This window comes from Hyperoodon ampullatus, assembly GCF_949752795.1.
Source record: "Hyperoodon ampullatus genome assembly, chromosome: 11".
In the NCBI taxonomy this organism is placed as follows: Eukaryota; Metazoa; Chordata; class Mammalia; order Artiodactyla; family Ziphiidae; genus Hyperoodon; species Hyperoodon ampullatus.
In genome coordinates this window covers 35,266,469-35,290,552 of record NC_136924.1, presented here as the reverse complement: position 1 = coordinate 35,290,552, position 24,084 = coordinate 35,266,469, and the positions used below count along the sequence as shown (strand labels likewise).

The 24,084-nt window shown below is 56.6% G+C and overlaps 1 protein-coding gene across 2 annotated transcripts; it reads left to right on the top strand.

Annotated features, from left to right (window-relative positions):
• Positions 1-250: 250 nt before the first annotated feature.
• Positions 251-22,922, top strand: TMEM184B (transmembrane protein 184B; the record flags this gene model as incomplete). Of its 2 annotated transcripts, XM_079715980.1 has the most annotated exons (9): positions 251-488; positions 2,009-2,174; positions 14,363-14,453; positions 14,966-15,041; positions 17,828-17,919; positions 18,780-18,949; positions 19,420-19,614; positions 21,690-21,710; positions 22,681-22,922. In XM_079715980.1, the coding sequence occupies 9 exons, from the start codon at positions 297-299 to the stop codon at positions 22,920-22,922; spliced, it is 1,245 nt and encodes a 414-aa protein (XP_079572106.1). The 2 variants fall into 2 exon arrangements, with proteins under 2 accessions (XP_079572106.1, XP_079572105.1); XM_079715979.1 differs by lacking the exon at positions 21,690-21,710 and having other exon boundaries at positions 297-488.
• Positions 22,923-24,084: the final 1,162 nt, after the last annotated feature.

The following is a 24,084-nucleotide window of genomic DNA, read 5'->3' as shown; positions in this document are numbered from 1 at the left end:
GCTAACATCTTAGAAGGTTCACATGGCTGCCATGTGGGGATGCTGCGGGCAAGGGCAGAAGCAGAGAGATTGGTCAGGAGCCTGTTGCATTAATCCAGGGGAGACATGCTGGGGGCTGGAGGGAGACGTGGTCAGGGTCTGGTCACATTTTGAAGGTGGAAGTAGAGACCTGGAGGGTTCTTTCCAACACCGCCACTGACGCTGGAAGGAGGCTAACATTGCGGTTCCCTCTCTCCAGGCCAGCTCATCGCTTACCCCGAGGGTTTCTCTCAGGAAGCCCCCTGCTGCCGGGCACCATGACTGTGAGGGGGGCCGCACTGGCCCCAGATCCAGCGTCGCCCACAACAGCAGCAGCCTCGCCCAGTGTCTCCGTGATGCCCGAAGGCAGCCCCACGGCCATGGAGCAGCCCGTGTTCCTGATGACAACCGCCGCTCAGGCCATCTCTGGCTTCTTCGTTTGGACGGCCCTGCTCATCACCTGCCACCAGGTACCCAGGCCGGGCAGGAGCCCCTGAGCCAGTGAGCCCCAGCCCTCTAGGGAGGTCCTGAAAGGTTTGTTGTCCAGCAGAGTATTAGTTAGGCCAGGCCAGGCTACACTGCAGTAAAAAATAAGCCTGAAATCTCAGGGGCTTCACCCCGGGGGAGTCAGGTTCTTGCTCAGTCAGCCCAGTGCAGGTCAGTTTCCATTCTGTGGCTCCAGCATCTTACAGCTTTTAAGACATCATCCGTCTGACAACTGTGGGGAGGGATGTGTGCAGAAAGCACTCTGGGTGTTTAACCTTCTCAACCAGAAATGGCCCACTTCCATGGGCCAGAACTGGCCATGTCTGTAGCCTAAACTGTAGGGGAGCCTGGGAACTGTGCAGGAGCACAGGATGGCAGTGACCCCTTTGCAGATGAGAAAATTGAGACCCAGAGAGGGAGGAGGGAGGGGAACTAGCCTAGTCACGTACGAGTTGGTGGCAGAGCTGGGATAGAAGTCAAGTCTCCCGTCCCCCTGTGCTCGCTGTCCCCGGGGAGGCTGCCATGGGCTGGGATGTGCCTTGGCTGCCCCAGGAAGAAGGTTTGAAGGTTGCCAAGTGAAGAGGGGAGGCTGAGCCTGTTTGGGTCCCAGTGTTTCCCATCCCTTCTAGAACTCGACTGCTTCCAAGGCGATTGGCTCACAGCAGATGGGGAATACTTTGTTCTCTTCCTCCCAAGCCCAGGGCTCGGCTGGGCCAAGCATGAAGTCATGGGAGCGGAGACGAGAGACTCTGGCTGCTGGGACTGTGCATCGTGGTTAGAGCAGTTCTTGGCATTTGTATGCAGCTTTTATTTTTTCTCCTGCTTTCTAAAAACCGCAATGCATTCTCCCAACTTCCCAGCAAGGCAGGCAGCACTGCACCTGTTCAACAGATGGGAAAATGAGACAGGCCATTACTGTAGCCATTCAGCCAGGAAGTGCTCCCACCTTCTGTGAAAGTGAGGGTCCCGTCCCTCCCGCCCTCTACACCATAAGTTAGTTAAGGGACGGGGTGGGGTGGGCGACCACCTGGACGCCTGTGTTTTAGCTCCAGGCCCCAGGGGCCAGGTGTTTAGAAAGGCCAGGCGGCGGAGGGACACGCACACGCATGTTAATAGCCTCCTTTGCACCAGGCACCCAGTTCCCAAACCTGGCCGTGCACACAGGTCCCCAGGGAGCTCGTCACAGCTGTGGATGCCGGCACATCCCTGGCTGATGTGCATGGTCTTGGGCGTGGCCTTGTGGCCGGTGTCTGCGTGGCGGCCCCGGCGCCACCACGCACAGCCTGCAAGCTTCACGCACCCTGTGGTTGATGCTCCCACAGCCTCACGGCGGAAGTTTTGTGTCATCACACTTTACAGAGGAGGACGCCAGGGCTCAGGGTTGAGTAACTTGGTCCAGCGCTAGTGCGGACGGAGCTAGACACGGGCTGGTCTTCTCCTTCCGTGGAGCAGGCGGGCCAAGGCGGGCCGTGGGCTCTGACTGACCCGGCCCCTCTGCCCCCAGATCTACATGCACCTGCGCTGCTACAGCTGCCCCAACGAGCAGCGCTACATCGTCCGCGTCCTCTTCATCGTGCCCATCTACGCCTTCGACTCCTGGCTCAGCCTCCTCTTCTTCACCAACGACCAGTACTACGTGTACTTTGGCACCGTGCGCGACTGCTACGAGGGTGAGGACAACGCGAGCGGCACCGGGAGGGCCAGGGGAAGGGGGTGCAGAGCTGGGCCGGGGGCTGTGCACCCATCTTGTCTGGGAGCCAGAAGCTCCTCCTCCCAGCTTCCTCCCTGAGGGGCCAGCCGTCACTTCTTGACCCCCTTCACGGTTTCCATCCAGGTACCAGCACACATGGAGCCAGAGTCTCACCTGCTGAGGTGCTTTGTGATGTGGCCCCCAAACACCTCCACAGATACCTGGGGGCAGGGACCCTCCACCTGTGTCTCATTTCTCAGTGCCGGCATCTCTGATGGGGGGGTGGGCAGCAAATAAGTGGTCCATTTGTAGGTAGAAACCCCAGGGACAGACGGGTAAGGGGCTTATCCAGGGGTCCGTGGTAAGGTGGTAGCAGGACTGGACCTCCCTCCCTACGTGTCTCAATTCTGAGGGCTTTGTCCCCGGAGGAGCCTGTGCTCCTGGGACAGGTGACTCGCTGCCTTTCAGGGGGCAGTTCTCATGTGTGGTGTGAAAGCATCACCCGCTCCTATACCAAGTTGCAAACACCGGCCAGGCCCTGTGCTGGGCCCTGGGCAAGCCCGCCCTCAACCCGCCTGCTCTCCGGGCGTCTGTGCCACCTAAACTGTCAGCACGAGGAGACAGGGACGCTCTCTCCCAGTGGCCCTGGCCGGGGGTGAGCAGGGAGCAGCGTCTTAGAAATTGAGTCAGGTCTGCCATGTCTTACCGTGGATGAGCATTCATTCTGGGCAGAGAGGAGTCCCGGCGTGCTGGGCTGGGAGGTGCTAGGAGCTGTGCAGGGGGCTGGCCACGGCCAGAGGAGAGACCAGCAGCTGGAGGGCATTGCCCTGGGAGCAGGGATGGGGACATACAAAGCCTTGTGGGACATAGAGGGAAACTTAAATTTTCTTTTTACTGGTGATACACAAAAATACGATGTGATTGGAAACTGCAGTTTAGAAAATCTCCAGGTGGTGGGTGGGTGAAGGAGGGGGTGGCCAGAGGCCCCAAGACAAGTCACAGGCCAGCAGGGATGGGAAGGAGGGCCCTTGAATTCAAGATCCCTGCTCTGATGCCCACTCTCCTCTTGTGGTCCTGCGTTGTCCTGTTTCTCCCCGTACCTACACTGCTGGTTTCGGGTAGAGTGACCAGACCTGGTATTCCTTATGCCGAGGCCCAGCAGCTCTGACCACGACTGGTTATTTGCTTTCCAGACCCCAGAGGGCTTTGCCCCGGCCCTGGGCTCAGTGGATATTGGGGTGCAGCATGCTCATCCCCAAAGAAGCTAGAGTCTCTCTTCTTGTCCCACTTTGAACCTGTGCACCCCTGAGGACTCGCAGGGCACAGGAAGTGCCTTTGGACTTGGCGAGGGAATGCAGGCACCTAACAGGCACAGACTGCGCCCCACCAGCCCCTGCAGTCACATTGACCCCTTTTCCCGCCCACCTGGCACATCCGTTTCCCCAGTGGCTGTAGAGCCTCCTCCATCTTGCCTCCAGCATCTCCTCAGAAAGGCCTCCCCATCACTCCCGCTCCCAGCCCCCTGTCCGAGTCCTCTCGGCCTCACCGCGGTTTGCAGTTAAGCTCAGACAGCCTGCGAGCCCGGTTTGCTCGTCTCCCTCGTGGGCTCTCAGCTGCATGAGAGCAGGAATGGGCGGAGAACCTGTGCGACAGAGCCAGGCACGTGATGGGTGCTCACTCCTTCTGCATTTTTCGAATGAATAAGGGACTTTATTGAACACCTGCTGCATGCCTTGCGTTCGCCCACATGGGGCCTCATTGAATCCCCAGGTCAGGGCATAAATGGGGCTCTAGCGCCTGGTGTTCCTGGAAGCAGTGGAGTCCCCAGGGAGACCTTTGGGCACCTGGGGAGCTGTAAAGGCTGGGGATGGGGAAGGTGGGGCTGAGAACCCTTTTCCGTTCAGCTGCCAGCCTTGCACAGTGCCCAGGAGCAGCCAGTGCCAACTGGTTTCTTCAGAAGCAAAAAGCTGATCCCTGCTGGGGGCAGAGGTGGGGGGTGTCTCCTATGTGATGGGGGGCAAGTATAGGCTCCTTTCTCTCCTGGGCCCTGAAGTCTGGGGCGCATGGCAGAAGGGGGGGCACCGCCGGGGCCTCCGCACCATCCTCCAGGCCTCAGAGGCAGCAGCAGATGGTTGGTAGCTCCCCCCACCCCAGAAACCCTTTTGTTCAGGCCCTGCGTGTCCCAACTTTCCTCCCAGCCACGTAAAGGTCCTCCCGGGAAGCCTGCTGCCCTGCGAAGCACATCTCCTAGCAACGCTATTATCCGCTTGGCCTCTCCGAGGGAGTTTGCAAACAGCACAGCAGCTGCTGTGAAGTTCAGGCTGCCCCCGAGTTCACCAGCTTGCAATGTCTGAGTCAGTGGGCTTGGCCCTGGCCTGGCCAGTTCGAGCACCTCTGCTGTGTCTCGGACCCTCCCCCTTTGTGGTCTTATCTGCAGCTGCCAGCAGCTGCCAGCAAGAGCTTCCCCTGTAGAGTTGGTGATGGGGTGTGTCCCTTACAATTCAAAAAGAACCGCCCCCGCCCCGTTCATTCCTCCTCCCACCCTTCCTCCTCAGTGTCCCAACACCCGGGTGGGATAGGAATCGACTGGGCTGGAGGCCTGGAGCCAGCCCGTCCCACAGGCCAGGTCAGAGCCAGACTCTCTGCCGGGCATCACAGAGACATTTGCTTTTCTTTTTAACAAAATTAAAACAACTAAAATTTTACTTTTATTAAGGTAATACATGCACATGTTTGAAACACAGAACTGCCCCAACTCCTCACTCTCAAAGTCATCCTACTTCAAACTCTTTAAACTGGTTTCTTTTTCTAGAATAACCTAAAAATATGTTTATACTGTTGTTTCTTGATTTTTCAATTTTATGTAGTGTTACATAGTGACTTCCTGCTGTGGAAGGTCTTGATTTAGGTATGTTACCTCCAACTACACACACACACACACACACACACATTTTCTTTCCTTCATCTTTTTAATGTGACCATATCATGGTTTTTCTTAGTCTGTGTTCAGCGTGTACATCATTACATGTCTGTAAATGTTGTTCAAAGCTGAGCCTTACAGTGTCCCAAGATGACATTTCCTTGTTTGACTTCATTTTTCCTCTGGTTACTACCTGTCTTGCTTTTTGGTTTGCTCTGTTTTTTGTGCCTCTATCATTACTTTATTCCGCAAATGCTTCAGTCGAGTGAAAAAAGAAGCCCTCCTGTCAGTGACGCCAGACACATCAGCTCATCTCCTAGCTCTAGGGTTTCCGGGTGGTGATCCTCCTGGAGCCCTGCCCTTCTTGCTCTGGTCTGGACTGGTTGCCCTTGAGGCCTCTTACTGCTCAGCTGTTGTCCCGGGTCTTTCCTTCACCGTCATCCCGGGAATCCTGTCGCCTCTCCTGTCCTGAATCACCTGCTCCCTGGATGCCATCTTTTCTACGTTTGACGTTTGCTCTCTTTTTAGTTCGCGCACATCTTCTAGGAGCTTCCTGAGAAAAAAAGTTGCATGGGAGTTTTGTTTTTTGAAATCTGAAAATTATCTGCAAATATCTTTATTATATTGTTGCTTCGATTGGTGTTTAGTGGGACTATGATTCTAAATTGGAAATCATTTTCCCTCTGAATTTTGAAGGCATGTTTTCACATTCTCTTAGCTTCCAGTTCCAGTGTTGTTTTTGGAAAGTCTGCTGGATTCTGATCCTTAATGATTGTGACCTTTTTTTTTTTTTCCCCGTGGCTTTTAGGATCTTGTCTTTACCCCCATTGTTCTGAAACCTCACAAGAGGTGGGATGTTCATTGTGCCGGGCACCCGATGGGCCCTTTCAGTTCAGGGTGGAAACAACTCCTGTCCTGTGGTTCTGGGAAATTTTCCTGAATGTTTTTTTGATAATTTCTTCCCCTATTAGCCCTTTCTGCAATTCTGTTAAGTAGAATGTTGCACTTCTGGATTAAGCCTCAAATTTCCTTTACAATTTCCTGGGATTTTCCACCTCTTTTCAGGAGGTGTTTTTTGTTGGTTTGTTTGTTTTTTGTTTTGTTTTTTAATCTTTACCTTTGAGCTTTTTTTTGGCTGCATTGGGTCTTCGTTGCTCCTCACAGGCTTTCTCTAGTTGTGGCGAGCAGGGGGTGCTCTTCGTTACTATGTGCAGGCTTCTCATTGCGGTGGCTTCTCTTGTTGTGGAGCACGGGTTCTAGGCATGCAGGCTTCAGTAGTTGTGGCACACGGGCTCAGTAGTTGTGGCTCGCGGACTCTAGAGCGCAGACTTAGTAGTTGTGGTGCACGGGCTTAGTTGCTCCACGGCATGTGGGGTCTTCCCAGACCAGGGATCGAACCCATGTCCTCTGCATTGGCAGGCGGATTCTTAACCACTGTGCCACTAGGGAGGTCCCTCTGTTGAGGTTTTATTTCCTTTATCATGTTGTAAAATGTCAGGAGCTCGTCCCTGCTCTCTTTTTCCTAGCCTTGTTCTTGGTATTGGTTCTTCTTTCTCTGGGGATGCTAATTACAGTTTTCTTCTGTTCCCTGCATTATCTCTGTCTCCTGAGTTCCTTCCATCTGTTTGTTTGCTTCGCTCTTTGACCTTTGGGTAAGAAGCTTTCCTCAAATGTCTCATGTCCTTGGCTATTTTTTATATTTAAGAATGGGGCTTAGGACTTCCCTGGTGGCGCAGTGGTTGAGAATCTGCCTGCCAGTGCAGGGGACACAGGTTCGAGCCCTGGTCTGGGAAGATCCCACATGCCGCGGAGCAACTAGGCCCGTGAGGCACAACTACTGAGCCTGTGCGTCTGGAGCCTGTGCTCCTCAACAAGAGAGGCCGCGACAGTGAGAGGCCCATGCACCGCGATGAAGAGTGGCCCCTGCTTGCCACAACTAGAGGAAGCCCTTGCACAGAAACGAAGACCCAACACAGCCAAAAATAAATAAATAAATTAATTAAAAAAAAAAAAGAATGGGGCCTAAAACTGCTGGGCCTCCTCGCAGTTGGGTGATAGGACACAGGGCGTTTCCTCTTCCATTTTCATGTGGTGGTGGGGCAGACACCAAATGAAGGCTTTGATTCTGAACCTGTTTTCCCAGAGAATAATGTTCTCATCTCCTGCCTGGGAGGAAGGAGCTGAGGGACTGAGCTATGGGTGCAGCCGGGGAAAGGCCTTGGACATCTCCCCTTGGTATTTAGACTTCCTCTCTATGTTTTCTGCAAGTCTTCACATTGCTGTCCTCAGCTGGGCCAAGTTCTGTGAGGACAGAACCATCACAACCTGTCTTAAAGAAGATGTTGGGGGGTAGGAGTTTATTAATTAATTAATTTATTTTTGCTGTGTTGCGTCTTCATTTCTGTGCGAGGGCTTTCTCTAGTTGTGGCAAGCGGGGGCCACTCTTCATCGCGGTGCACGGGCCTCTCACTATCGCGGCCTCTCTTGTTGCGGAGCACAGGCTCCAGACGCGCAGGCTCAGTAATTGTGGCTCACGGGCCTAGTTGCTCCGCGGCATGTGGGATCCTCCCAGACCAGGGCTCGAACCCGTGTCCCCTGCATTAGCAGGCAGTTTCTCAACCACTGCGCCACCAGGGAAGCCCACAACCTGTCTTGAAAGTAAAAAGCCAAGAGCTCCACGTGGAGATTTGTAGGCCAGTGTTTCCGTTTGCACCCCTACCCACAGCCATCAGAGCTGCGTGGTGCGCCCAGTCTTCGGGTTCCTGGGGTTCTCACTGGCTCCCTCCTGTCCCTGGGGCTAGTGACCATGCCGCATCTTCCAGGGCTTTGGTCGACATCCCTTGTTTGCTGCCTCTGGTGCCGTGTCCTTGTCCTTGAAGGTTTGTACATTTCCCCCCCATTCGTTCTCACTTCAGAGGCATTTCATGGGAGAGTGGAGGTAAACCCTGCGAATTTGGAGGTAGTGTTTCCATTTTCCAGGGAGAAGTGAATGCTTGTCCATGGTGCCCCTGCTCTGCATCTACTACCTGGTAAGGGCCGGAATTCACAGAGCCTAAGGAATGTGCCACCAGGGTGTAGGGGGCAGGCAGATGGTGGAGGGGTAGAATCCAATCCCCTTACCTACATTTAGTGTTTGACTGTGGTCGGGGTGAGAGGTAGCCCCTAAAGATGACTCTGAGACAGCCTGGGGAGCTCTGTGGGCAGACATGTGGGTGGCCAGAGCTCAGACGAGGGAGACGCCCTCCACAGGTGTTTCGTGCGGCACTGTTTTTTTTAATAATGTTCGTGTGGCACTTCACAGTTTACCATGTATTTTTCATTACTGTTAGCTCATTCTCACCTCTCAATTACCTGGTGGGGTATATATCATCATCCCCATTTTACAAATGTGAGAAAAAAATTCACGTAGGCTAAGAAACTTGCCCAAGTTACCCAGAGAGTAATTGCCAGAGGCTGGACTCAGCCCTGGGTCTCTGAGGCCCAGGAATTGCTCTGTGCCAGGCTTGGTGAAGAAATACAGGACAAGTTTCTCCCCTGCAAAAGTGTGAACTCTTGTTAAGGGAAGACATTTTACATGCATGAAAGAAGCAAAGAATGATGCTTCATTTTCTGAAATCTGTCCCAGTTTCAGATTTGGGACAAACTTAGCTTCCTGGAATCTGGCCCAAGTAAAACATCTTCCCAGGTAGGGAGCATAACAGCCTGGATGAATACAGCTGAGGACCACAGAAGACCCAGAGGCCAGTGTGCTGCCAGGAGGACTCACGGGCTGGTAGTGGCCCTTGCTGGCCATGGCTCTGAGAGAGCCAGGAATCAGAAGAGCTCAACCAATCAGTATAAAGGCAGAACATCCGGAAGAAACCAATAGAAAGAGGGACCAGAATCAGTGTTTCAGGTGGCAAGAAGCATCAATGAGCAGGAACAGCAAAGGACAGAAAAGCTATGAGGAAGGAAGAGCAAAGTGCCATCAGAGCAGCTCAGTGTCTGGGGCCAGGTGCCTAGGGAGGACCCCGCCCACCTGGCTGTAGCACGTCGCATCCGTTGTTGTCAGTGGTGATCACCAGTCACAGAAAAAGCAGGAAAGAATGTTTGGGTGCCCCTATTTACTGAGCAGAGAAGATTTCTGTCCAAAGGGGTCAAAATTAAGTTTTCTGGGCTCATCCACAAGTTACTCTGAAATATATCTTTCCAAATAACCAAAGTATTTCTGTGCAGCGAAAAGGGCTAGGCCCTGAGGCCGGCTTTAGGGGCTGCGGGTGTGTGGAGGAGGTGAACTTGGGATAGTCAGTGACCTGTAGCCAGTGTCATTTGCAGTGGGGGACTCATGAGGTCAGTCCCCTGCAGCTGGCAGGGACAGTCAGAGTATGCTTCTTAGCGGGTCCTCTCTTGAAGCCCCTCGGGCCCCTCAGGGTTGTGTGGTTGCAGTTGTCAAGCCAAGGGGGCTGCTGGATGGGAGGCTGGGTGGAGAGTCATCTCTTGGTCTGCAGCCTCCTGTCCAGGCAGCTCTTGGTGGGAGAGGTTGCCAGTGAGGAAAGAAAGCCTCGCATCTCAGGGTCGGAAGGGACCTGTAAAATTCTAGCTGCTTGGAATCCCTTTAATGTCTCAGCTCAGAGGCGGCCTAGCCTCTGATTGCGTGCTTCTACTGGCAGGGAGCTCACTACCTTTCATCTCTGAAGACTACCTGCCAGAAATTGTTTCTTACACTAAGCTGAAGTCCTAGGATCTGCCCCTGGGATGAGTGGGTCCTGTCTGACCCTCTGGACGCAGGTGGTCATCACTTATACGAAGAGAATCATCCCTAATGTCTTTTCTCCAGGGCTCAAGTCTCCAGTACCATCCTCCTTTCATCTCCATTCTGGTCCTTTGCCCCTGATTGTGTGCATTTGTCTCTAGTTCCTTTAAGATTTGGTATCTAGAATGGAGCTGAAAATTCAGGTACCTGATTTTCCAGGGTGAGAGAGAGAGGCTGGGGTGGGATGGGCGGGAACCCATCCCTTCCCTCATGCTGGATGCTCCCTGTGAGCCCCTTGGTCACTTGTGTGTCTGGGGCCTCTCCAGGGGACCAGAACTGGAGCTGTGTTCAGAAGCGTGGTCAAGCGACAGTGCTGCTTGCTGGTGGAGAACCCCACTCATAATCTTTTTTGCTCTTCTGATGTCCAGAGCCAGCATATCTCTGTGTTTGTTCCTGGAGTGTGTGTTGAGTTGTCCAGTTTAAACACACCTGCTGGGGAGGGGGGATGGTATTTTGCATGGCTCTATCATTTCCTCGGAAGCGCATTGATTTGTCCAGATGGTCAGTGGGTCTTGGTGTGGGCTGGTTGAGTCATCTCAAGGAGATTCTGTCTTATCTCCCTTCTCCGAGAGATGCATTATTGACTCACTGATGACTCTTTAACAGACACCGTCAGCAAACGTATTTGGCCAGACTGTCTGGCCCCATAGCACTGTGAAAAGGTCAAAAGTCCTGAACTGAGAGAGGTGGATGAAATTTGATGATCTGACCAGTTGAGTGCAGAGCTGCATATGGACAGACAGGTGGACCATGTAATCAGGAGCGTGTGTGTGTGTGTGTGTGTGTGTGTGTGTTGTGACACAGGAAAGGACGTGAGCTCAGGCACCAAGCTCTTCCCAGGAGTGGACTGCAGGACAGCCTAGCTTGGTGGTTCTGGACAGAGAGGCTGATGAACCTTGGGCCCCTGTGGCCTCGCCTGAGGGTTTTGTCTTTGGGGACTGGAAGTCTGATCACCTTGGGGAAGGTTCGTTCCTTCCATGTTGATTGAGTACGGAAGTGTCAAGCCCTTTTGTAGCTGTTGTGGGTGGGCCTAGGTTCCTGCCTGCAAGGCGTTTACAGTGTTTACAGAAGACAGTGGGTAACACTATGGACTGTTCATTGTGAGCACAGCCTTATAGATAAGGCTTCACACTCCCACCCCTAAGGCCCATCCTCACAGCAGCCTCACCAGGAAGAAGCTGTTGTTATCCCCGGCTTAGAGATGAGGGAACCGAGGCACAGAGCACTTAAGAAACTTGCCTGAGACCACACAGCTCCTAAGTGGTGGAGCCATGATTCATACCCAGGCAGTCTGGCCCCGGGATCCATGGCTTTCTGGCTGCTTTATGCTGCCTCTTGTCCTGGAAGGATCAGACAGATCAGCAGAGAGATTGTGGGGTGTGATGTGAGCATGGCGACAGGACAGGGGAGGCCACCAAGGACAAGGTGGCATCTGAGCTAGGTCTGCCTCTGGGGTTTAGCAGAGAGATCGGGATGTGCCACCAAGGGGAGGTGTGAGAGATCACGGCGTGTCCTGGGAACTCCGGAAGTGGTTTTATGTACATTCCACTTACTGTAGCTGTGTACATAACTACCCCAAAACAGACTAGTGTAAAACAGCCATGTATTGTGTTCATGGATACTGCACATCAGGAATTTGGACAGGGCATGTTGGGGACAGTTTGGTCCTGCTCCATGGTACCTGGACCTCAGCTGGAGACCTGAAGGCTGAGGGAGGGATCATCTGATGTCTGGTTTACTTATGTGTCTGGCAGTTGATGCTGATGTCAGCTGGGGGCCGCAGTTCCTCCCCCACATGAGCCTCTCCATGTGGACTCTCCACGTGGGCCATGCATGGGCTTCCTCACCGCATGGTGGCTGGGTCTAAGGGCAAGCATCTCAAGAGAGGATGAGCCAGAAGAAGGAGGCCTTTTCTAACCCCAGCATCAGATGTCACCAAGCTTCGCTTCCGCTCTGGTCACCCCAGTTCACCCAGATGCAAAAAGAGGGAAGAAGACCCCACCTTCTGAGAGGAGTGTCATTGTCATGGGATGTGGCTGCCTTTGGAAAATACCATCAACCACAATACAGCTGGACCCAGATTGGAATGGATGCATCCACTCTACTTGGCCTTATATGGTTTTGGACAAAGGTTATTAGCAGGCTGACATCAGACTGGGCTTGATGCCCCCCTCCCCTTCACCCCCCTGCCTTCAGATACCCCAAAGTTTCTGTCAGTGGAGAGTGATCTGGAGCCCAGTCGGTGGAGATTCCTGCAGCCACCAAACATCCTGAGCTACTTCCGTGTCAGACAGGCAGCTCACAGGGCCCTCAGCCCCGTCAGGGGACAGCAGGCCCCTGAGGAAGGCGGGCAGATAAACAATAGTGGCCGTGACAGCCAACACTGAGAGTGCTGGCCGCTCTTCTGAGCACTTTGCATACTCACTGAAATCCTACCACCTCCTAACTCCGTAGGGGCTCTTTCTGTCCCCATTTTAACAGATGAGGAAACTGAGCCACAGAGAGGCTCCCAGCAGAGTTACACTGCAAACCCTCTGCTGTGTGTCTCTAGGGGGACGGTTGCAGCACAGGTGACAGGTGCTATGTATGGGTCATGTTTATGCAGGGTGCCGCTTGGGCCCCTGTTCCCCAGCCCCAGACATGAAACCTTACTAGGTTAGAGCAACTGAGGGGCGTGCAGCCCTCAAATATATTCCTTTCCACGTTGCTGAAGGCCAACTTCTACCTCCAAACGTACGGCCAGGATTTCCTGTGTTCCAGTTTCAGGCAGTCAAGCGTTTGTGGTGTGGTTAGTATGTGCCGAGGGCTGGGCCCACGCTCGAGGGAGAAGCAGGCTCCCAGTCGGTAATCACACTCCGGGGGTGGGCGGGGCGGGGGCACAGCATCCGTCCGCAAACCGGTAGGTTCCGTGGGTGGGGATGCACGAGCCCCCATGGTGGTGGCCGGGGACTTCTCATGGTGGGTGGTGTCTGACGGGTTGACCGTACTAGGAGGTCAGAGGGCAGGGCGTCCAGGCAGTAGGATCTGCAAGCGCAGAAACATGGAGGGCACAAGACCCTGCCGAGGGGAAGGGGGCACCCAGTGTTGCTGGGAAGGAAGTGTGACGGGTGGGCAGGGACCAAGCCACCTGGTGAGAGATCTTGAGCTGAGCCAGGGGGCTGCACGGGGGGGCCTTGAAGGCCCTTCTGCTGCACCGGGGTTGGCTGGTCAGATGAGAAGGAGCCCACTGGCTGCAGGGCTGCTGGTGCCTCTCCCTTGATCTTATTATCCCCTGACCCCGCCTTGACCCTCCCCTTGGCCTCACTCCTGCGCTGGACGCGTCTCCTGTACCCCTGTGCTAGGTCCCTGATCTGCCCCCTGCGTCCTCTCCTCCGTGGCATCCTCCGCTGTACACCTTGTCCTCCTCTCCACGCCCTGGCTCCCTGGCTCCCGGCACTTCTGTGTGCTTCTAGCACCCTGCAGGCAGCAGCCTGCATTTGCTGACCCCACAGAAGTCCTCTGACCAGGAGGCCAATTACAACATAGTGCTGTATTTGCAGCATTTACAGTGTACTTCTACTGTGCCCTGGGTTGCTGTTGTAAATTTTGGATCTTTGTGGGTGATGTCAAGCTGTGTCATGATTCAGGATGAGCTGGCCCAGCTTCCTAAGAAATTTGCACTATATTTTGTGCACCTCTCATAGGTTGTTTTTTTGTTTTGTTTTTTTTTGCGGTACACGGGCCTCTCACTGTTGTGGCCTCTCCCGTTGCGGAGCACAGGCTCCGGACGCGCAGGCCCAGCGGCCATGGCTCACGGGCCCAGCCGCTCTGCGGCATGTGGGATCCTCCCAGACCGGGGCACGAACCCGTGTCCCCTGCATCGGCAGGCGGACTCTCAACCACTGTGCCACCAGGGAAGCCCCTCTCATAGGTTTTGTTACAGCTTATTATGCTGTGTTCACTAAGATGCCGCTACACGCTGTTGAATGCATAAGGGGTTCTACCTCATTCTTGCTGAGAATTTCTCCTGAGATCCCTCTAGAGAAAGTTTTATTGTTGCTTTGTCATAAAATTGTGATCTGTGACACACAAACAGAAAAGTGCATAAAGCTAATAAATAACTGTAAAGCCGAAACCCAGAACACGCACACTGCCAGCTCCTCAAGCCCCCAGCATCCCATCCCGATCTCCCCTCCCACAGCTCCCCACAAGGTCCTGGATTTGGTGGTAATCACTTTCTTGCCTTTCTTTGTGGTGTGACCAGCAGTGTGTGTGCACGTCCCTGAACAGCATGATTTAGCCATGACTGATTTTGATTACAAATGGAATATTCACTGTGGATTCTTATGTCCCTGAGGTTCCCTCCCCGTTGCTGCCTGTGACTGGTTCTCTCACTTTCGTTGCTGTTTAGAATTCCACCATCTGTTTATCCATCCTGTTGATTTGAGTGGTTTTTCTCTGGACATTGTTTTCACAGCCTTGGTCATCTATAATTTCCTGAGCCTGTGCTATGAATACCTTGGGGGGGAAAGTTCCATCATGTCAGAGATCAGAGGGAAGCCCATCGAGTGAGTATGAAGTCCCCCCAGAGCCCCCCACACCACCCTGTTTCCTGGGCCTGACGTTCTCCAAGCTCTCCTGGCATCAACTGGTCACACAGACCATCTCTGCCCGTGACCTTGACCTCTCCCACACTTCCTGAGCGAGGCCATTCATTGAACTCTTGGGAGGGCCTGTCTGGCTCTTTCTCCTTCTCTCTCTTCCTATCCTTTCCTGTTTGCCTGTTTCTCCCTCCTGTAGTTTTTACATTCAGTGCCTTTTAAGTTGGTTTGTTATCCCAAGGTCTGTGTCGCCCCGCTCCTGCCTATACCCCACTGCATATCCAAATACTCTCCTGCTTCTCTCCCTGTGCTCGGCCTTGTGCTCAAAGACTGCCCAGGATCCAAGCCCCATCCTCACCCTACCCCGCCCTACCCCAGCTTGTCTGGATCTGCAGGAGGGTGAGGGTGGCCTCCCCCAGCCCTACCTTCCTGAGTCTGGCTCTTTGCTCACCAACCCCTTCTCTGCTTGTCTCTTCCAGGTCCAGCTGTATGTATGGCACATGCTGCCTCTGGGGAAAGACTTACTCCATCGGATTTCTGCGGTTCTGCAAGCAGGTGGGTACCCCCAGCAACTGCCCTGGTCAAGAGTTGCAGGCCAGGCACCAGGATCCTGGGTCTGTGCCCTGGAGTAGCAGCTGCAGGGGCCGTGCTGTCCCTGGTTGACATAGTGACAAAGACGGGCATAGGGCCCACCTGCAGGGTTCCCATTTCCTGTGAGGCACCCCAAGCCCCAGCACCCACTCCCTGAGCTGTTAGGGATGCACCTGCATTGGTGGGGTGTGCTCAGAGGGGCAGCAACAGGTGTCCCAGGAGTGCCTGATGCAGCCGTGGGCAGGAAGTGGTCCCAGACTCTTGCTCACTTTGACCAAGTTGTGCTGTGTGAGTGTCTGAGGAAGTGCGTGGCGATTCTAGAATCTCGGTTTGAAAACTTCTGATCAGCTGCGGCTAGAGGCCAGGAGGGTTTCTGCATTAAAGAACATGACAAAACAGGCCTGAGCAGCCTCTGGTCCCTTCCCCCATTTCCCACTTGGCAGGCAGTCTAGCAGCTTCCAGTTTCCAGAGCTGCCGCCCCAGTGGCCTCAAGTGGCCTGGGTGGAGGCAGTGTGGTGTTGTGCATAAGTGCGTGGGTCTGGGTGTCTGACCATCTGAGTTTGAATTCCAGCCTCTCCTATGACTGTGTGACCTTGGGTAAAGTACGAAACCTCTCTGAGCCTTGGTTTCCTCTTCTGTGAGATGAGCGTAATGATACTTACCTCAACGGATGGTTTGAGGAACAGGTGAGGGAAAGCCCTTAACACAGCCCTGGCTCAGAGCCCGCTGTACCTTGCTCGGGAGGAAGTCAGGCACCACGCCCAGCTGGCATGAACTCGATTTAGTCTCCTCTGGGGCTCCACAGGGCCTGTCAGCCCGTCCAGCATCATGCAGCGTCATCACGAGGGGAAATGAAACCCACGGCCCATCACCCGGCCCATCACCATGACCTGCGGGAGGACTGGCCTTTCTGCTCCCTTTTGGGCGGGGCCATGCCTGCAGTGCACACGCACCCACAAAGCACTGTGTGGACGGGCCAGTCTCCAGTTCTGCTTCCAGATCCTCCTTCCCTAGGGTGTTTCTAAATTCAAAACCTCCCCACAGGACCTGCAGGGAAGGAGTTCAGACTGTCCTGGGTTCAGGGTGGGGCCTGTCCGAGCCATTGTTTACCAGTGCTGGCCCAGCTGTGACTCACTGCCTTCTTTGATGGTGATGTTGGGTATGAAGTTTTGACCCCAGATCACTACCTGGGTTGCCTTGTTGCAAATTATTCCCCAGCCCTGTGGGCTTTGATGTTCCACTGCTGCTCCTGGAAGTGGCAGGGTCAGGTAGTGAAAGGAAAGAATTGAAGAAGCCTCCTCCCCGCTTTCCCACGTGAGAGAGGACACCGCAGCTTTGTCATCAGTGCCGGCGCCCGGGTCTGAGTCTCCTGGAGAGTTTGCCTCTTGTGCCACTTCAGCTTCTCTGTGCCTCAGTTTCCTCATCTGTACCCTGAGGATGATGACAATACTTATACGTCACGGGGCTGTCGTGAGCACCAAGTGAGCTGACCCGGGACAGCACCAGCCTACCGGCAGGCTCGCAGGGCTGGCTTGGGACACGCTGCTGACCCTCCCTTTCCCCAAAGCGTGCTGGTCCCGCTTCTTCTAGGGGGTGGGGGTCAGGGGAGTTTTGTGGGGTTTGCTGACAGCAGGATCGCCCCTCTAGCCCCCGTCACACGCGCCTCTCCTCCTGGCAGCCACACGGCTCAGGCCGCCCCGGGCTCCCCTGCAAACTGCACTCGAGCCTCTTTCGGGTCAGAAACTTTGGGTTCCACAGGTTACTTTCTCTGCTCTGGGGTCCTTGTCCCATTTGGAACCACACTAGCTTAGCCTTGTTAAATGACTCCCATCTCCACAGAAGAGGCCTTATGGCTTAGATTTATTTGGTTTCAAGAGAATGGTGCTTCTCATGATTTTATGGGCACCAAGGGTACCTCTGGTGTTTACTGGTGCCTCTGTAGGGACTTGTGGAAACCTGGCTGAGGGATTCTTTCCGTGGCAGAGGCCTCTGCTGAGTGCTCAGAAGTGGGAGACCTCCAAGGACACCCCGTGCGGTCTTGTTCTCCAGTCCTTGCTCAGCGACCGTGCAACACGGGGCTGGTAACAACCATCTACCGTGAGCAAGCACTCGGAGGCTGAGTGACCGCCCACCTGGGCCTCCGCAGCGGTAGTGGGCAAGGCCAGGATTCAGACACCTGTCGGGACTCCGGACCTTGGGCTTCAGGCTGCTTCCTATTTTGTGCTCCTGTGGGGTCATCTCCATCCCCAGTAAGACCCCAGCTTGACGTAAACCCTGGACCCAGGCCTAGAGCATGGGGCAGGGAGTCAGACCCGGGGTAGACAAGGAGACCCTCACCTGCCTCTGCTCTCTGGGGCCACCTCCCTGCTGCCGCCCCTCACCAGAACTTAACCCCTTGCACTTGTCCGCTCTCTGCCCCTGGGCCGAGCTCATGCCCCTGGCATGAGCTGCTCCCTCTGCCCTTCCCCCCGTCCCTGGCACATTCATAGTGGCCCCTCCTCTGGTGGAATCTCTGTTTCCTGCGTCTCTGCCATTCTTCCTCCACACCCTCCTGTCTTCTCACGCAGCTGCATCGCCCTGTTACTGTCTCGTGTATTCTGCCTTCCCCTCCTGACAGCAGTTCCCCCAGGGGCAAGAGGTTGGGCCGCCCCCATCCCCTGGCATCCAGCCCAGGCCCAGCTGGCCAGAGGAGGTGCTTCTTCCATGGTTTCTGTGCTTATCCTTGACTCTTGACCTCCTCTCTGCAACAGGCCACCCTGCAGTTCTGCGTGGTGAAGCCACTCATGGCTGTCAGCACCGTGGTCCTCCAGGCCTTCGGCAAGTACCGAGACGGTGACTTTGAGTAAGCAGCGGGTCCCCCCAGGGCGCGTTGGGGAGGAGTGGGCGGCCCTGCCCCGAGGATCATGCCCTGGCCAAGGGAAGGGGGTGACCTCAGATTGCCCCACCCCCGTGTCCATCCTCTGAGTGGAGGCCAAGCCTGACCCTGGCCTTCCTCCCGCCTGCTGCACCCCTGAATTGTGAGGCCGGAGCCTGGCAGTGGTGCCATCGCACTTGGCCCCGCCTCTGGCACCAGAGTGAGCGCTCAGCATCTGTCACCTTCAGGCTGCAGAGTGGTGCCGGGTGGGGGCTGGGGAGAGCAAGAAGGGACAGTGACCATCCCAGTGCAGGGGGCGAGAGGGCCAGAGCCCTGAGGGGCCCGTCTCGAGTCTCCTCTCCCGTGTGAATTGACGCACACACAAGACTGCAGGGGGTTAGTGAAAGTGACCACGTGTCCCACATGGCCCTGAGCTTGCACGCACTTCAGACACGCTCCCTGTACCCTACACGACAGCCCCCAAGGGCCGGTGAGCAAACAGAGGCTCACAGGGGACGTCCCTTGGCTCAAGCGCAAAGAGCAAAGCTGAGCTTCGTGTCCCTCTGACCGTCAGTCTGAGGCCCCGCCCCCGAGGACACCTGGAGTCCTCCACCAGGAGCGTGGGCACCGGAGCTGCAGGTGGCAGGGCTGGCCTGTCCTGCAGGTGCTCACCCTTGCACTCCCCCAGTGTTTGGACCGCTTTGATCACCCGTCCCCTCCCTTTGATGGCTCGGGGAGCATTGCTGAGAGCTGTGCAGAGTGGCATGTGGGCAGGGCAAAGGGAGGAAGGAGGCCCCTTGTCCCGCAGAAGGGTCAGTTCAAGCCAGAGAATGCCCCCGTTCCCGCAGCGTCACCAGCGGCTACCTCTACGTGACCATCATCTACAACATCTCCGTCAGCCTGGCCCTGTACGCCCTCTTCCTCTTCTACTTCGCCACTCGGGAGCTGCTCAGCCCTTACAGCCCCGTCCTCAAGTTCTTCATGGTCAAGTCTGTCATCTTTCTCTCCTTCTGGCAAGGTGAGCCTCCTCCCAGCCCCTGTGAGGCTGGCCTGTGCCTCCCTGTCCCCTAAGCCTTGTCCTCTTCCTCCTGCCCACCGTCCCCAGTGCCCCGAGGACCCAGGCCATGGGGCTGTCCCTAGGCGATCCTGGCCTGGAGCTCAAAGGGACCTCTGTCCACTGAGCACCTGTGGGGTGTGACGTCTGGGCCCTCAGGGGCCTTTCACAGGAGCCATGACCTTGGGCAGGACTGCTTCCTGGACAGGGGGATCCAATCCAGGTGGTGTCCAGCCAGGACCTGGGGAGTGTGGTTTTCCTGAGGCCTTGGCTTGTGTCAGCATCCCTGCCCAACAGGAGTAACCGTGGACCCTGCTTCCAACCTCCCTGGGGAGTGTGGCATTTGGGGGGCTATAAGGAGGAAGGGAGATGGGGAAGGGGGTCCAGTCTGGGACCAGACGCCCATGCCTCCCCTTCCACACCTCCCCTTCCAGGCATGCTCCTGGCCATCCTGGAGAAGTGCGGGGCCATCCCCAAGATCCACTCGGCCCGCGTGTCGGTGGGTGAGGGCACCGTGGCTGCTGGCTACCAAGACTTCATCATCTGCGTGGAGATGTTCTTTGCAGCTCTGGCCCTGCGGCACGCCTTCACCTACAAGGTCTATGCTGACAAGAGGCTGGACGCACAAGGTATGAGCCAGGGTCCTGGAGTCGACCCCCCCAGTAGGAAGGGTGCTTCTCGGCTCCGCCCCAGGGCCCCTCCTGCCTCCCAGGGTCCTTCAGGTGTTGATGGGTCAGGTCAGGGATCCCAGGTGTAGGAAAGGGGCCACAGAGGTCCAGGCTCCCCTGTCCCCTGTCACAAGGTGTCAGGGTCAGGGACTGGTCCCGGAAGCTACACCCACCTGCCTCTTGCAGCAGATCTGGAGTATGGAGATGATATAGCACAATATCCCCATGGCAAGGTCAGGACAGAGACCCTAGAATCAACAAGGTCCTAAGGGTTCCTGACATCGAACGCTGTTATCCATTTTGTCCTGTAATTCCCTTGTCTCTAAAGCTCTTTTTTTTTTTTTTTAACCTGATCCCTTCTAAGAAACAGACTCAGATGGTAATAGCTTTTAACAGCTTTCTTTTTACACCTGCTAATCTTCGCTTTGTTAGAACAGCAGTTGGCAACCCCAGTTGTATATTAAGATGCCCTGGAGAGTCTTAGAAGTCCGTGCTGTCCAGGCCCCACCCTCGGAGATTCTGCATAATTGGCCTGGGTTTGGGCCTGGCAGGATGTGCTGACAGATCCCCAGGTGATTCTAACTTGCTGGCTGGAGAAGCAGGGGCTGGGGGCTACCTCTGGCTGCTGCTGGGCAGAGAGGGGATGCTCAGGGGGGAGGAGGAAGAGGAGGCTCGGGATGCCTGAACTGACTCACCCCGTGTGTGGGGGGGTGGGCCTGGGGAGGAGGAAGCCTCCTGGTCTAACACGTCCGCCCAGGGGTTTGGCTGCTGCCAGCTCCCTGCCTGTGGGGCTGAAAGCAGGACCCACTTGCCCAGGCCCACCACCTGTGCCCACCTCGGGCCCCGGGGAGCGGCGTGCTGAGCAGAGTGTAGAAGCAGTGGCCTGGCCTGGCCTGGCCTGTGCAGGGCTCCTCGGGCCCCCACCTCTCACCCTACCTGCCGTGTTCTTTCCCTGGTTGGGAAGAGGCCTTAAAATACCCGAGGCTGCTGGAAGCACGTGGACTGAATCACCCTCCAGGCCTCGCGACTCTTGGGCACCTGACACTTGCTGCCTGGGCACTCTAGGTACTTTTTCCGGTTTGGATTCTACACTTAGTGCTGGGCGCTGTACTGGCCAGGGCTCACCGCTGCCAGCTGGCATCCCACCTGCTTCCCACCAGGCCCCCAGTTGGAAGGATCTGGCTGACACCCTCCCAGTGTTGAGGGCGATGTCCCTTCGGCCTGGTCCTGACACCCTCTGCCCCTGGGAAAGTCACCCTATGCCAGGAGTCTGAGGCCATGGCCAAGAACCCTTTCTATACCCTTGAGGTTTAACATGGTTCAAGCTGGCGCTTCTGCACTAGTGGCCCTGCAGAGGCTCTCCGCGGTTGCCTGGGCTGTCTTCCCGTCCACCGCCCCCAGACACATCCAGCTCCAGCCAGAAACAGCGTTGTCAGGCATCCAGCTCTAGCGGGGATGCCAGCCTAGCCCAGCCCAGCCCAGCCCGGGAAAGGTGCTGCGAGCCCTTGTCCACCACTATGCTGGTCCCAGGCCGGTTGTCCACCCACTAACTGCGGCGCCCGATCCCTCTCTGCCCGTCAGGGTTGGGTGCAAAGCCGTGGTGTGGTCAGTACCCGTCACCTGCCCCCTCCTCCATGTCCCGTCTGTGGAGTGTTGTGAGGTTTGTAAAGCAGGCGACACAGGCTCAGCAGTTCTAGCCAAGCCTGAGGAGAAGCGGGGTGGGCGGTCCCTACTTTAGTGCAGAGGTGGAACTCCGACCAGCGTTCTGGGGGTCCACTCTTTGTCCCCCACCAGAAGAAAACGTGAGCCCCGAAGGAGGAGTCTTCTAGGTGGACATGCCCCCCAGGCTCCCAGGGGGCAGCGGGCTGCCTGGGTGCCGGCAGGGCCTGGGGCGGGGTGGGCAGGGTGCGTGGTGCGGTGCCGGCCTCGGTGGTGGGCACGAGGTGTTCACTCAGCTGTCTCTTGTCTTCTCTGTTTCTCTGGCTCCTCTCCCCCTCCCCCTGCCCCGCTTTTGCCCCGGGTTTGGCCGCGGGCAGTGCCGACATACGGCCCTTACGGTAGGTTCTGCTCTCAGTCTGCACGTCTGTCCTGCACGTCAGTCCTGGTCCCTGTCACCAGCATGTGTGTCTCCCAAGCTCCTTTGCTGTGTCCCCGCCCCCTCCCCCCCAGGCACCCCTGGGCGGCAGAGCCCAGAGCACTCGCCTCCAAGGGCTGCCCTCCGTAGAGCTTTCCTGTTTCCGTCCTGGTCTCTCATTGTCCTGGAACATGCCCTGCACCGTCGGGGGGTGGGGGCAGCACAGTGCTTGTTAGTGGGGAATTGGGGAGTTTAGTTCTGTTCCGTGGCAGAGAGCGTGAAGGGGAAAAGAGCATGCAAGTTTGAGTCTGAAGACCTGGGACCAGAGTCGGGCTCACCCCTTCCATCTCAGTTTGGGGGCCTGGGCCATTTCTGCCCCCCCAGAGCCCTTGGGGATGGTTTGTTAGGGAATTACGAGGAAGCACGTCAAGGCAGGTGGCCCCTGCCCTGTCAGAGCCAAGATGTCTGCTCCGTTGTGGGTCCAGGCCCCTGTCAGCCTGTCCTGATGGAGCAGGTCCCTGGTCCACTCCCCAGAGTGAAGGGGAGCACCCTGCAGGCGAGAGGGGCATGGGCCAGCGCCCGTGGAGCCTGGGCCCCCTCCCCTCCACTCCCTGTCTTCAGTTGATGCGGAGCTTGTCTTGGCCTCCCCAGGGCTCTCGGGCTCACGCCTGCAGCACGCCAGTCTCCACCCCAGCTCCCTTCCCACCTGCCAGACTTTCCCAAGTGGCTGCTTCCCTTCTCCCCGGGGGTGCGCTCCACTCTGCACCCTGCCAAAGGAGCCATTTCTTTGCTTGTCCCTTCTCATGTCGGGGACCCCATTCTCTGTCCCAGGAGGGGTTGGTTAGATGACACAGCCTTGGGGCAGGGGGTTCGGTCCCGGGACCAGGGGCAGGGGGCCAGGCTGCCTTGCCTCCCGCTGCCCGGGCCCCTCACCCCCGCCTCCCGCCCTGCAGGCCACTGCGCCCCCATGAAGAGCATCTCCAGCAGCCTCAAGGAGACCATGAACCCGCACGACATCGTGCAGGACGCCATCCACAACTTCTCGCCCGCCTACCAGCAGTACACGCAGCAGTCCACCCTGGAGCCCGGGCCCACCTGGCGCGGGGGTGCCCACGGCCTCTCGCGCTCCCACAGCCTCACTGGCGCCCGGGACACCGAGAAGACTCTCCTGCTCAGCTCTGACGACGAGTTCTAGGTGCGGCTGCTGGCGGGGAAGGACTGGGACCTTGGCCCAGGGCAGGGTGTGCCCCTCCTCCAGCCTCACATCCAGGCTGGGAGGCAGGCTGCCACAGCTTCGGCAGTGCCCTTTAATTTATTGGACCAGAAACACATATCGCTTCAAGAGGAACAGCCAGATGCTGTCTGCCCAGAGGATGGCCCAGGCTCACCCAGGAGCCTTCAGGAATATTTATACAAGGCCAAGGCTCTACTGCCTGGACGATGGGCAGAGGACAGTGGGAGCGACTCCCGTGCCCCTGCGGTTCGTCCTTTGGCGGCAGCATGTTGGGACCAGCCGTGCCCAGGCCCAGACGCCTGTGTTGTGGACCAGCGGCTGCAGCCTTCTCGGCCCCTCCCCCACAAGACGTACAGCCCCTCCCCCAAACACCGTGCAATACTCTGACCCGGGCTCTCCCTCCCGCCTGCTCCCTCCCCTGTCCCCTCGTCTCATGCTAGATTAGCCTCACCCTGGGCAGGAGGAGGGAGGAGGGAACACGGATGCTCTCTGTGGACCTTCCTCCTGACCCAGGCCTAACTGGCACGCTGCAGGGATCAGAGCCAGACACCCAGAGCCATGGGTCCCACCTCAGAAGGGTGCTCAGGTGCATCTGGGCTCCTGAGTGTCCTCTCTGTGGCTGCACCTTCTGCCTGCCTCCTGCCTCTTCCTCCTGGCCTGCTGAAGACAGCCAGCCGCCCACACTGCCCTCCCACTTGCGGTCTTTCCTCTTGAGGGCATTTTGGGTAGAGCCCTTGCTTCCCAGCTACTCAAAGGGTCAGGTGTTCCCACCCCTCCTTCCCAGGCTGGGCAGTCAGCACCTCTGCTGGATCCTGGTCTCTCTCCCTAGGGCTGCATCCTCCTGTTTCCTAGGGAGGGTCTGGTCTCCGCATTTCAGACCAGCTTCCAGCTTCCGGAGGAGCACAGTCCTCCGGGAGGGAGGAGGGAGGGATGGGGCATGTGGCGGGGAGCCAGGAGATGGGGGACTCCTCTCTCTGGCCCCGTATTCAAACAGGGCCTGGTGTCCTGCCTCGTCTGGCCCCAAGGCCCATCTCTTCTGTGCCTTAGTCACATATGAAAGCTCCCCCTCACTAGGCCCTCAGCCTGTCCCAGACACTCCCTGGGGGCCCCCTGTTAAGCTGCT